We start from the raw sequence: 13843 nt of genomic DNA, 5'->3' as shown, positions 1-13843 counted from the left end.
TTGTTTATAAGTTCCATGGCTTACTCTGAAATTATATTATTAATTTTTGAATTGTTATATGACTACCTCAGGGATGAGACTGTAGTCCTATGGTTGTATATCTCTTTGTCATCCACAAGTCCCTGGGTTCTGACTACAGCACCACAGAAAGAAATTATTAAAACAATTCTGCTTAAATCCACTGGAAGTTGTTGATAAAGAATTTGAACTCCAACTCCTTTCTCTTTCATTTAACACATTCTCTGCCTTGTGGAGCCAAATGCAGAGAAAATTACACAATAATTTGTTGGATGATTAGGTTTTAAATAAGTGTTTCCTTTATTTGGAATATATACATTGATATTTGTAATTTAAACAGAATCTTTCTGTGAGTTGAAGTTATTTATTTAATTTCATCTTGGTAATTTCATCATGAATACAAGATTTTGATAACACCAACCACTCCTCCTAATACATTTGAAATCTCCTTGGTTGTCCTCCTTTAAAATGTTTCTTTTTAATATTCTTAAGGACCTAGCTGCCTCTGAACAACAGAAAGATCAGGAAAGACAGGATTACATCATGCCACTGGAGCATAGATATAAGGAAATTGAACTTGAGATTGTGGAAACAAAATCTCGTGCAATTTCTGTGAAAGCACAACGGCGAACATTTGAAGAAAAATATAGAGCAAAATTGCAACTTGGAGAACGATTGAAATATGAACTTGAAAAGTAAGTCAGACTTTGGAAACCTAGTAAGCCAGTGCACTGAATTTAAACTCTAGTGAAATGACTCATGTGGCTATTAGAGCCTGAAAGAACATTACCTTCCCCAAATAATATCCATACGTGTACTTCCCTTTAAAACACTTGTGTAGGACAGATAGCATTCCTCCACAGCTGTTGTAGGTTGGATGCAACTTTCGTCCTGTCATTATTATTATTATTTTATTTAATATATTCTTCATTTACATTTCAAATGAACCGTTTCCTGGTTCCCCCCCCCGAAAACCCCCAACCCATACTTCCCCCCTCTGCCTCCAAGAATATGACCTTACACCCAACCCACTCCCACCACCACACCCCATCCATTTCCCCTTACTGGGGCATCGATTGAGCCTTCACAGGACAAAGGCCCGCTTTCCCCACAGATGCCCAATAAGGTATTCCTCTGCCACTCCTTTGGCTGGAGCCATGTGTACCCTTTGGTTGATGGCTTAGTCCCTGGGAGCCCTGAGGCAACTCTTTGGCTGACATCATCAGTCTTCCTATAGGGCTGCAAACCCCTTCAGCTCCTCCAGTCTGCCCTCCAACTCCTCCATTGGGGACCACGTGCTCAGTCCAATGATTGCCATTAGCACCTTCCTCTGTATTTGTAAGGCTCTGGCAGGGCCTCTCCAGAAACAACCATAACACTCTCCTTTCAGTATGCTCTTCTTTTCATCCATAATAGTTTTGGGGTTTGATGACTGTTTATAGGATGAATCCTGAGGTAGGACAGTCTCTGGGTGGCCTTTCCTTCATTCTCTGCTCCACACTTTGTCTCCATAATTGCTCCTGTGAGTATTTTGTTCCCTTTCTCAGAGGACCCAAAGCACCCCCACTTTTGGTCTTCCTTCTTGAGCTTCCTGTGGTCTGTGAATTGTAACTTGTTTATTTTGAGATTTTGGGCTAATATACTCTTATCAATGAGTGCATACCATGTGTCTTCTTTTGTGATTGGGTTATCTCACTCAGGATGACACTTTCTAGTTCCATCCATTTCCCTAAGTATTTCATGAATTTATTGTTTTTAATTGCTGAATAGTACTTCATTGTGTCTATATGCCACAATGTCTGTATCCATTCTTCTGTTGAAGGACATCTGGGTTCTTTCCAGCTTCTGCCTATTATAAATAAGGCTGCTATGAACATAGTGGAACATGTATCTTTATTATATGTTGGAAGAGGATGTATCTTTATTATATGTTGGAAAGCAAGGTCCTCATGTAGTACTATGTCTAATTTTCTGAGGAACCACCAAACTGATTTCCAGAGTGGTTTTACCAGCTTGCAATCCCACTAGCAATGAAGAAGTGTTCCTCTTTCTCCACATCCTCTCCAGCATCTGCTGGCCCCAGGAGTTTTCATCTTAGCCATTCTGACTGGAGTGAGGTGAACTCTCAGGGTTCTTTTGATTTGCATTTCCCTGATGACAGAGTATGATGAACATTTCTTTAGAGCCATTCGAGTTTTCTCAGTTGAGATTTCTCTACTTAGCTCTGTACCCATTTTAGTAGAGTTATTTGACTCCCTAGAGTCTAACTTCTTGAGTTCTTTGTATATATTAGATATTAACCCTGTCCAAGATGTAGGAATGGTAAAGATCTTTTCCCAATCTGTTGGTTGCCATTTTGTCCTATTGACAGTGTCCTTTGCCTTACATAAGGTTTGTGGTTTTATGAGATCCCATTTGTTGATTCTTGTTCTTAGAGCATAAGCCATTGGTGGTCTATTCAGGAAAATTTCCCCTGTGCCCATGTGTTTAAGGTTCTTCCCCACTTTCTCCTCTATAAGCTTCAGTGTATCTTGTTTTTTTTTTTTGTATTTATTTATTTATTTTATTTTTTATTCGATATATTTTTTATTTACATTTCAAATGTTTTCTGCTTTTCTGGACCTCCACTCCCCGAAAGTCCCATAAGTCCCCTTCCTTCCCCCTGTTCTCCCACCCACCCCTTCCCACTTCCCGGTTCTGGTTTTTCCCTATACTGCTTCACTGAGTCTTTCCAGAACATGGGGCCACTCCTCCATTCTTCTTGTACTTCATTTGATATGTGTATTATCTTTTGGGTATTCCCGTTTTCTAGGTTAATATCCACTTATTAGTGAGTGCATACCATGATTAATCTTTTGAGACTGGGTTACCTCACTTAGTATGATGTTCTTCAGCTCCATCCATTTGCCTAAGAATTTCATGAATTCATTGTTTCTAATGGCTGAATAGTACTCCATTGTGTATATATACAACATTTTTTGCATCCATTCTTCTGTTGAGGGATACCTGGGTTCTTTCCAGCTTCTGGCTATTATAAATAGGGCTGCTATTAACATAGTGGAGCATGTATCCTTTTTTCATGCTGGGGAATCCTCTGGGTATATGCCCAGTGTGAAGATCCTTGATCCACTTGGACTTGAGCTTTGTACAAGGAGGTAAGAATGGGTCAATTTGCATTTTTCTTTATGCTGACCTCCAGTTGATACAGCACCATTTGTTAAAAATGCTGTCTTTTTTCCACTGGATGTTTTTAGCTCCTTTGTTGAATATCAAGTGACTGTAGGTGTGTGGGTTCATATCTGGGACACTTTCTTCCCTTTCCATAATAAAAGTTTACTTGAGGTGTGGACATTCAGCTAAGTACATATGCATGTAGGTAATTTCTAATTGCTAATTCATACAGCTGTAATTTTGGAACTCTCCTCATCAAATGTTCACTTAAGTAGAAGTGTTTAAAGGAAGGTTATAATAGAAACACAAAGAACGTAGCACACACCACAGAGTCTATTATTCTGGCTATTTGAATGTTATGTCTCTGTAATAGGAAATTTGTATGTTACCTGGAGGGACTCTGGTACATTAATGCTTTTCTAATTTACAAAAGGAACTATCCTTGCTGTTGACCTTAAGGTCTACTGCAGGTGTGAACAGAAATATAGATTATGAAGTTACTAAACATAATTGCTCATTCAGTATGGGAGGGAGGGTTGCATGAATGGCAAAAAGGGCAGGCCCCACAACTAATAACTCGACGAAGATCTTATAGTTTACCGGCCTCAGGGGTAGCCTGACTCACCAAATTCATGAAGGAAATGTTTCACTTTGCCATTTAATTCTATATCTGGAGTATATATGTTTTATAAATTTATGCATATTTAAATGCCTATGAGTATGACACAAAAAATGTATCAACCAATTAAACATTTCTTAACTTGTTACACTTTAAATACAGGGGCATCAACAATTTTTTTAAGTACAACCCTTCTAGACAGCAGTAGATTTGGTTATAAAATTGTGCCTCTTTGCTTACCTGTTCAACCTCTCTGAAGCTCTTGAATCACCATAATTTAGATAGTCCACATGATAAGTAGCTGGTTAGCACAAGACACAATGAATGACATTTTTGTAGTTTCTTAAATATTGATTTGTTCAGGCTTTTTTAATTTAATGTTTACTTATTCAGTTTATATCCTACTCACTGCTGCCCCCCACCTGTCATCCCTTCTCACAATCAATCCTTCCTTTCCCACTCTCCTTGACCTATGAGTTGATGGGGGCACACTGGCTTTCTGCCTCCCTGGCACTTCAAGGCTCTGCAGGGCTATGACCTTCCTTTTCTACTGGGACCAGACAAGGCGGCCCAGCTAGATGAATATATCCCAAGTATATAACATAGCTTTTGGGATAGATCCCGCTCCAGTTGTTCAGGACATACAAAATAACCAAGCTGCACATCTGCTACATATGTGTAGGGAGGCGCCCAGGTCCTGTTTGTTTAAGTTATCTGGTTGGTGGTTCAGTCTCTGAGATTCCCAAAGGTCCACCCTAGTTGAATTGTTGGTATTACTATCCCCTTATGAGCTACAATCATTCCTTTTATTCTTTCTGAAGAGGCCCCAAATCCTTCCACTATTTGGCTGAAGGTGTGGGCATCTGTGGGTGTCAGTTGGCTGTTGGAGCCTTATAATGCACAGCCATGCTAGATTCTAGCCTGCAAATATAACAGAGTATCATTAATAATGTCAGGGTTTAGTGCTTGTCAATGGGATGCATTTCAAGTTGGGATAGTTATTGGTTAGCTGTTCTCTCAAACTCTGCTTCATCCACAGTCCCTCTATTTCTTGGAAAAAGAACAAGATTTCTCTCAAAAATTTTGTGAGTTGGTTGTGTCCCTATTGCCAGACTGAAGATCCTGCCTGGCCACAGGAGGCTGCCTAATAAGACTCCATATCCTAAATGTTGTGAGTTACTGCTAAGGACACCCCCATTGATTTAGGGCTCCTCCCCTACCCCATTTCTTTGTCTCTCCTGGAGATCCATCCTACCTTCCTGCTACCCAGTAATTTGCATTTTCCAGTAATTCTTATGGGAATCCTGACATCCCCTATCCCCCTCCACACTCCTCAACACACCAACCCCCTCTCTCCTTCAATTATTCTCTTCCACAATATTCCCTCTCTCCATCTACCTTCCACCACTACTCCATTCTTCCTTCTAAGTGAGTCTCAATCATCCTTTTTTGTGCCCTCTTTCTGCCTAGCCTCCTTGGATTTGTGGAATGCAGCATGAGTGTTCTTTATTTTATTGCAAATATTCAATTATATGCGTATACATACTGTTCGTGTCCTTTTGGGAATCTTGATATTCTTAAGATTCATCTCTACCTGAAAAATTCAAAATGTCTTTGGTTTTCATGGCAGAATAGTATTTCAGTTTTAGATATATCACATATTGTTTTGTCCATTCTTAAGTTAAGGAACACCTAGGTTGTATCTAGTTTCTGGATATTACAAATTAAATTGTTATGAACATAGCTATGGAAGTGTATTTGTGGAATGGTGGAACATGTTTGGGTAATGCCTAGAAGTAGTAAATTTGGGTCTTGAGGTATTCCTAGTATTCAGAGAAACCACCAAATTGTTTTCCAGAGTCGTTGTACCAAGTCTTTGAGTAGATACCATGTAGCCATACTTTTGTTTCTATACCAATACCAGGCAGTTTTATCCTTATTGCTCTGCAGTACAGTTTGAGGTCACAGATATTGATTTCCTCTGAAGTTATTTTATTTTTCAAGATTGTGTTTACTAGCCTGAATTTATTATTTTCCATATGGAGTTGAGATTTGCTCTTCAAGTTCCATAAAAATGGGATTTTTGATGAGAATTGCATTGAACCTGAAGACTGCTTGGTAAAATATCCATTTTCACAAAATTAAAGCTACCTATCCATGAGCATGGGAGATTCTTTTATCTCCTGATACCTTCATAAATTTCTTTCCACAGGCACTTGAATTTCTTGCCATACTGATCTTTAAGTTGCTTCATTAGAGAGTTACACCAAGATATTTTATATTTTTGTGGTTATCACAAAGGGTGTTTTTCTTAATTTTTTTCTTGGCCCATTTATTCATTTTGTAAAGGAAGACTACTAATTGCTTTCAGTTTATTTTGTATCCATCTAATTTTCTGAAGTTGTTTATCAACAGGTGATGTTCTCTGGTAGAATTTGGGGGGTCAGTTATGTATAGAATCATATTTTCCAGTACTAAGAATACTTTGACTTTTTCTTTTCTAATTTTAATCACCTTGATCTCCTTTTACTGTTTTATTGCTATGACTTGAACTTCAAGCACTGTATTGAACTGGTAAGGAAAGAGTGAGCAGCTTTTTCATGTTCCTGACTTTCATCGAGTTGCTTTAAGTTTCTCTCCTTGTATCCTGATGTTGGCTACTGGGTTGTTGTATATTTCTTTGAGAATGTTTAGGTATGTTTCATGTATCTCTGATATTCCTAATACTTTTAAAATGAAGGAGTGTTGTATTTTGTCAAAGACTTTTTCAGCATCTGATGAGATTATCATGCCATTTTTCCCAGTTTCTTTATATTGTGGTTTAACTCGATGGATTTTCATTTAGTGAACCCTTACTGCATCTTTGGGATAAAGCCTATTTGATCATAATGGGTGATGTTTGTGATGTATTCCTCAGTTAAATTTAGAAGTAATATATAGAGGATTTTTTCACCAATATTCATAATAGAAACGGGTTTGAAGTCCTTTTGCTTTGTTGAGTCTTTGTGTGGTTTAGGTATCAGGCTGACTGTGGCCTCATAGAATAAGTTTGACAGTGTTCCTTTTGCTTCTCTTTTGTGGAGTGTTTGAGGAGTATTGGGGTTAGCTATGCCTTGAAAATCAGCTGTAATTCTGCATAAAAATCATCATTTCATCCCATTTCTTTGTTTGTTTTGGGAGACTCTTGAAGAATGCTTCTATTTCCTTAATTTTCATAGGATTATTTAGATAGTTAACGTGATCTTTATTTAAGCCCTAAGTGGTATTTGTCTGGGCAATCAGCCACTTAGTTTAGATTTTAATTTTGTGTAGTACAGGTGTTTAAGCAGGAGCTTATGATTGTTTGAATTTCCTCAGTTTCTGTTATGTATTTATTTTTTACCACTGATTTTTTTAAATTTTGTTACTGTCTCTCTGCCTTTAAATACTTCAGATAAGGATTTGTTATTTTGCTGATATTCTCAACAAACCAGATACAATTTTTGTTGAATCATTGTATTATTCTCTTTGTTTCAAATTCATTCATTTCAACATTGAGTTTGACTATTTCCTGCCATCTACACCACTTTGGTGTGTTTGCTTCCTTTTTTTCTCCATCTTTCAAGTGTGCTATTAAGATATTAGTATGTGATGTCTACATTTTTTTAATGAAGGCATTTAGTATTATGGGCTTTCCTCTTAGCACTACCCTCATTTTGCCCTATATGATTGGATATGTTGTGCCTCTATTTTTACTGAATTCTGGAAAGTCTTTAATTTTCTTTCTTTTTCTTCCCTGACAAAGTGATTGTTGGGTAGAGAGTTCTTCTCTTTCCATGAATATTTGGTCTTTCTCATCTTTCTATTGTTGACGTCCAGCCTTAATCCATGGGGAGCTCATAAGTTTCAAGTGTTTAGTTCAATCTTCTTGAATCTGTTGAGGCTTGCTTTCTGCTTGATTATATTATCAGTTTTGGAGAAGGTTCTGTGAAGTGCTGGGATTAAAATATATCCTTTTGTGTTTTGGAGAAAGGTTCTGTAGATGGCTGTTAGATTCAGTTGTTTCCTGTATCATCTGTTAATTTCATGATTTCTGTGTCTAATTTCTGTCTTGGTGACCTTTCCATACCTGAGATTGGGGTTTTGAAGTCTCCCACTATTAATGTGTGGGGTTTGATGTGATATTTAAGCTTCAGCAGTGTTTGTTTTATACATGTATGTACTCATGTGTTTGGGGCATAGCTGTTCAGAAGTGATATATCTTCTTGGTAGATTTTTTTTTCTTTCATTAGTGTAAAGTGTCCTTTGTCTCTTCGATTAATTTTGGTTGGGAGCCTATTTTACTTCATATTATAATTAATGCTCCAGTACTCTTTTTAGGTATGTTTGCTTGGAAAACTTTGTTCCAGCCCTTTACCCTGAGATAATGTTTGCCTTTATTGCTGAGATTAGTTTATTGTATGCAACATAGTGATGGATCCTATTTTTTTTTTTGTTCATAGCAGCTTTATTATTTTTTTTATTCGATATAATTTATTTACATTTCAAATGACTTCCCCTTTTCTAGCCCCCCCCACTCCCCGAAAGTCCCATAAGCCCCCTTCTTTTCCCCTGTCCTCCCACCCACCCCTTCCCACTTCCCCGTTCTGGTTTTGCTGAGTACTGTTTCACTGAGTCTTTCCAGAACCAGGGGCCACTCCTCCTTTCTTCTTGTACCTCATTTGATGTGTGGATTATGTTTTGGGTATTCCAGTTTTCTAGGTTAATATCCACTTAATAGTGAATGCATACCATGATTCACCTTTTGAGTCTGGGTTAAATCACTTAGTATGATATTCTCTAGCTCCATCCATTTGCCTAAGAATTTCATGAATTCATTGTTTCTAATAGCTGAATAGTACTCCATTGTGTAGATATACCACATTTTTTGCATCCACTCTTCTGTTGAGGGATACCTGGGTTCTTTCCAGCATCTGGCAATTATAAATAGGGCTGCTATGAACATAGTAGAACATGTATCCTTATTACATGGTGGGGCGTCTTCTGGGTATATGCCCAGGAGTGGTATAGCAGGATCTTCTGGAAGTGAGGTGCCCAGTTTTCAGAGGAACTGCCAGACTGATTTCCAGAGTGGTTGTACTAATTTGCAACCCCACCAGCAGTGGAGGAGTGTTCCTCTTTCTCCACACCCTCTCCAACACCTGCTGTCTCCTGAATTTTTAATCTTAGCCATTCTGACTGGTGTAAGATGAAATCTTAGGGTTGTTTTGATTTGCATTTCCCTAATAACTAATGAAGTTGAGCATGTTTTAAGATGCTTCTCCACCATCCGAAGTTCTTCAGGTGAGAATTCTTTGTTTAACTCTGTACTCCATTTTTTAATAGGGTTGTTTGGTTTTCTGGAGTCTAACTTCTTGAGTTCTTTATATATATTGGATATTAGCCCTCTATCTGATGTAGGATTGGTGAAGATCTTTTCCCAGTTTGTTGGTTGCCAATTTGTCCTCTTGATGGTGTCCTTTGCCTTACAGAAACTTTGTAATTTTATGAGGTCCCATTTGTCAATTCTTGCTCTTAGAGCATACGCTATTGGTGTTCTGTTCAGAAACTTTCTCCCTGTTCCGATGTCCTCAAGGGTCTTCCCCAGTTTCTTTTCTATTAGCTTCAGAGTGTCTGGCTTTATGTGGAGGTCCTTGATCCATTTGGATTTGAGCTTAGTACAAGGAGACAAGGATGGATCAATTCGCATTCTTCTGCATGCTGACCTCCAGTTGAACCAGCACCATTTGTTGAAAAGGCTATCTTTTTTCCATTGGATGTTTTCAGCCTCTTTGTCGAGGATCAAGTGGCCATAGGTGTGTGGGTTCATTTCTGGATCTTCAATCCTGTTCCATTGATCCTCCTGCCTGTCACTGTACCAATACCATGCAGTTTTTAACACTATTGCTCTGTAGTATTGCTTGAGGTCAGGGATACTGATTCCCCCAGATTTTCTTTTGTTGTTGAGAATAGTTTTAGCTATCCTGGGTTTTTTGTTGTTCCAGATGAATTTGATAATTGCTCTTTCTAACTCTGTGAAGAATTGAGTTGGGATTTTGATGGGTATTGCATTGAATCTGTATAGTGCTTTAGGCAAAATGGCCATTTTAACTATATTGATTCTACCGATCCATGAGCATGGGAGGTTTTCCCATTTTTTGAGGTCTTCTTCCATTTCCTTCTTCAGAGTCTTGAAGTTCTTGTCATACAGATCTTTCACATGTTTGGTAAGAGTCACCCCAAGATACTTTATACTGTTTGAGGCTATTGTGAAGGGGGTCATTTCCCTAATTTCTTTCTTAGCCTGCTTATCCTTTGAGTATAGGAAGGCCACTGATTTGCTTGAGTTGATTTTATAACCTGCCACTTTGCTGAAGTTGTTTATCAGCTGTAGGAGCTCTCTAGTGGAGTTCTTTGGGTCACTTAGGTAGACGATCATGTCGTCTGCAAATAATGCTAGTTTGACTTCTTCCTTTCCAATTTGTATCCCTTTGACCTCCTTATGTTGTCGAATTGCCCGAGCTAGTACCTCAAGTACAATATTGAAAAGATAAGGAGAAAGGGGGCAGCCTTGTCTGGTCCCTGATTTCAGTGGGATTGCTTCAAGTTTCTCTCCATTTAGTTTGATGCTGGCTACCGGTTTGCTGTATATTGCTTTTACTATGTTTAGGTCTGGGCCTTGAATTCCTGTTCTCTCCAAGACTTTAAGCATGAAGGGATGCTGAATTTTGTCAAATGCTTTTTCAGCATCCAATGAAATGACCATGTGGTTTTGTTCTTTGAGTTTGTTTATGTAGTGGATTGTATTGATGGATTTCCGTATATTGAAGCAACCCTGCATTCCCGGCATAAAGCCTACTTGATCATGGTGGATGATCGTTTTGATGTGTTCTTGGATTCGGTTGGCAAGAATTTTATTGAGTATTTTTGCATCGATGTTCATAAGGGAAATTGGCCTGAAGTTCTCTTTCTTTGTTGGATCTTTTTGTGGCTTTGGTATCAGCGTAATTGTGGCTTCGTAGAAGGAATTGGGTAGTGTTCCTTCTGTTTCTATTTTGTGGAATAGTTTGAAGAGTATTGGTGTTAACTCTTCTTTGAAGGTCTGATAGAATTCTGCACTGAAGCCATCTGGTCCTGTGCTTTTTTTGGTTGGAAGACTTTCTATGACTCCTTCTATTTCTTTAGGCATTATGGGACTGTTTAGATGGTCTAGTTGGTCCTGATTTAATTTTGGTATTTGGTATCTGTCAAGGAAATTGTCCATTTCCTCCAGATTCTCCAGTTGTGTTGAGTACAGGCTCTTGTAGTAGGATCTGATGATTTTTTGGATTTCCTCCGTTTCCGTTGTTATATCTCCCTTTTCATTTCTAAGTTTGTTAATTTGGATACTTTCTCTGTGCCCTTTGGTCAGTCTGGCTAAGGGTTTATCTATCTTGTTGATTTTCTCAAAGAACCAGCTCCTGGTTTTGTTGATTTTTTTGTATGGTTCTCTTTGTTTCTACTTGATTGATTTCGGCCCTGAGTTTGATGATTTCCTGCCTTCTACTCCTCCTGGGCGAAATAGCTTCATTTTGTTCTAGGGCTTTCAGGTGTGTCATTAAGCTGGTAATGTATGCTCTCTCCATTTTCTTTTTGGAGGCACTCAGGGCTATGAGTTTTCCTCTTAGCACTGCTTTCATTGTGTCCCATAGATTTGGGTATGTTGTGTTTTCATTTTCATTATGTTCTAAAAAGTCTTTAATTTCTTTCTTTATTTCTTCCTTGACCAAGGTATCATTGAGTAGAGTATTGTTCAGTTTCCACGTGTATGTGGGTTTTCTGTTGTTTCTGTTGCTATTGAAGACCACTTTGACTCCATAGTGATCAGATAGGAGGCATGGGATTAGTTCTATCTTCTTATATTTGTTGAGGTCTGTCTTGTGACCAATTATATGGTCGATTTTGGAGAAGGTACCATGAGGTGCTGAGAAAAAGGTATATTCTTTTGTTTTAGGATAGAATGTTCTATATATATCTGTTAAATCTAATTGGTCCAAAGCTTCAATTAGTTTCATTGTGTCCCTGTTTAGTTTTTGTTTTCCTGATCGGTCCATTGAGGAAAGTGCAGTGTTGAAGTCACCCACAATTATTGTGTTAGGTGCAATGTGTGCTTTTAGTTTTAATAAAGTTTCTTTTACGAAAGAGGGTGCCCTTGCATTTGGGGCATAGATGTTCAGGATTGACAGTTCTTCTTTTTGTATTTTTCCTTTGACCAGCAAGAAGTGTCCCTCAGGGTCCCTTTTGATGACTTTGGGTTGAAAGTCAATTTTATCTGATATTAAAATGGCTACTCCAGCTTGTTTCCTGAGACCATTTGCTTGTAAAATTGTCTTCCAGCCTTTTACTCTGAGGTAGTGTTTGTCTTTGACCCTGAGGTGTGTTTCCTGTAAGCAGCAAAATGTAGGGTCCTGTTTACTTATCCAGTCAGTTAGTCTGTGTCTTTTTATTGGGGCATTAAGTCCATTGATGTTAAGAGATATTAAGGAATAGTGATTGTTACTTCCTATCATTTTTGACGTTATTTTTTAAATTTGAATGCTTAACTTCTTTTGGGTTTGATGAAAGGTTACTATCTTGCTTCTTCCAGGGTGAAGTTTCCCTCCTTGTATTGGTGTTGTCCTCCTATTATCCTTTTTAGAGCCGGGTTTGTGGATAGATATTGGGTAAACTTGGTTTTGTCATGAAATATCTTAGTTTCTCCATCTATGGTGATTGAGAGTTTTGCTGGATATAGTAGTTTTGGTTGGCATTTGTGTTCTCTTAGAGTCTGCATGAGATCTGCCCAGGACCTTCTAGCCTTCATAGTCTCAGGTGAAAAGTCTGCTGTGATTCTGATAGGTCTTCCTTTATATGTTACTTGGCCTTTTTCTCTTACTGCCTTTAGTATTCTTTCTTTGTTTAGAACATTTGGTGTTTTGATTATTATGTGACGGGAAGTATTTCTGTTCTGGTCCAGTCTGTTTGGAGTTCTGTAGGCTTCTTGTATATTCATGGGCATCTCTCTCTTTAGGTTAGGGAAGTTTTATTCCATAATTTTATTGAAGATATTTGCTGGCCCTTTAAGTTGTAAATCTTCACTCTCATCTATGCCTATAATCCTTAGGTTTGTTCTTCTCATTGTGTCCTGGATTTCCTGGATATTTTGGGTTACAAGCTTTTTGCATTTTGCATTTTCTTTAACTGTTGAGTCCATGGTTTCTATGGAATCTTCAGCATCTGAGATTCGTTCTTCTATCTCTTGTATTCTGTTGTTGATATTTGCATCTCTGTCCCCTGATTTCTTCCCAAGGCTTTCTATCTCCAAAGTTGTCTCCCTTTGAGTTTTCTTAGTTGTTTCTACTTCTGATTTTAGATCCTGGATGGTTTTGCTTAGCTCCTTCACTTGCATGTTTGTGTTTTCCTGTAATTCTTTAAGAGATTTTTGTGTTTCCTTTTTCATGACCTCAGCCTGTTGACCAAAGTTCTCCTGTATTTCTTTAAGAGATTTTTGTGTTTTGTCTTTCATGACCTCAGCCTGTTGACCAAAGTTCTCCTGTATTTCTTTAAGTGTTTTTTGCATTTCCTCCTTGTTGGCTTTTGTATTCTCCTGGATTTCTTTCAATGATTTTTGTATTTCCTGATGGATCCTATTTTGCATCACTTTTTAAAGCTTTTTTTTAGCTATTGAGGAAATTCTTCCATTGATATTGAGAGGAATTAATGACCAGTTGTTGGGATTTTCTTTTATTCGCTGGCTTGTAATTATTTATTTTCTCTGTGTGTTCTTGATTGTAGGTATCGTTCTTGCGTGAAAATTTTTCTTCTTGTATTTTTTTGTAGGACTGAATTCGTAGATAAATATAGTTTCAATTTGTATTTGCCTGCAAACATCTTTTTCCTCTGTCTATAGTGATTGAGAGGTTTGCTGAGTAGAAAAGTCTAGGTAGGAGTATTTGTGACATTGCAAGATATGTCACCGTGCCCTTCTACTGCTTTTAG

General features: G+C 38.0%; 2 protein-coding genes across 2 annotated transcripts in view; both read left to right on the top strand.

Annotated features, from left to right (window-relative positions):
* The window catches only part of LOC127664873 (ankyrin repeat domain-containing protein 26-like), a 143584-nt gene that overhangs the window by 36825 nt on the left and 92916 nt on the right, over positions 1-13843 (top strand). The gene's annotated exons all lie outside the window — the stretch shown is intronic.
* Positions 522-13843, top strand: part of LOC127664872 (ankyrin repeat domain-containing protein 26-like) — a 102630-nt gene continuing 89308 nt past the window's right edge. The window contains exon 1 of the mRNA XM_052157111.1: positions 522-713. Coding sequence (XP_052013071.1) covers positions 562-713 — 152 coding nt within the window. The 5' untranslated portion in view covers positions 522-561. The remainder of the gene's footprint in view (positions 714-13843) is intronic.

The sequence above is a fragment of the Apodemus sylvaticus genome, chromosome 14 (genome assembly GCF_947179515.1).
Source record: "Apodemus sylvaticus chromosome 14, mApoSyl1.1, whole genome shotgun sequence".
Classification (NCBI taxonomy): Eukaryota; Metazoa; Chordata; class Mammalia; order Rodentia; family Muridae; genus Apodemus; species Apodemus sylvaticus.
Note: the sequence above shows the minus strand (reverse complement) of the source record. Positions and strands in the feature narration are given on the sequence as shown.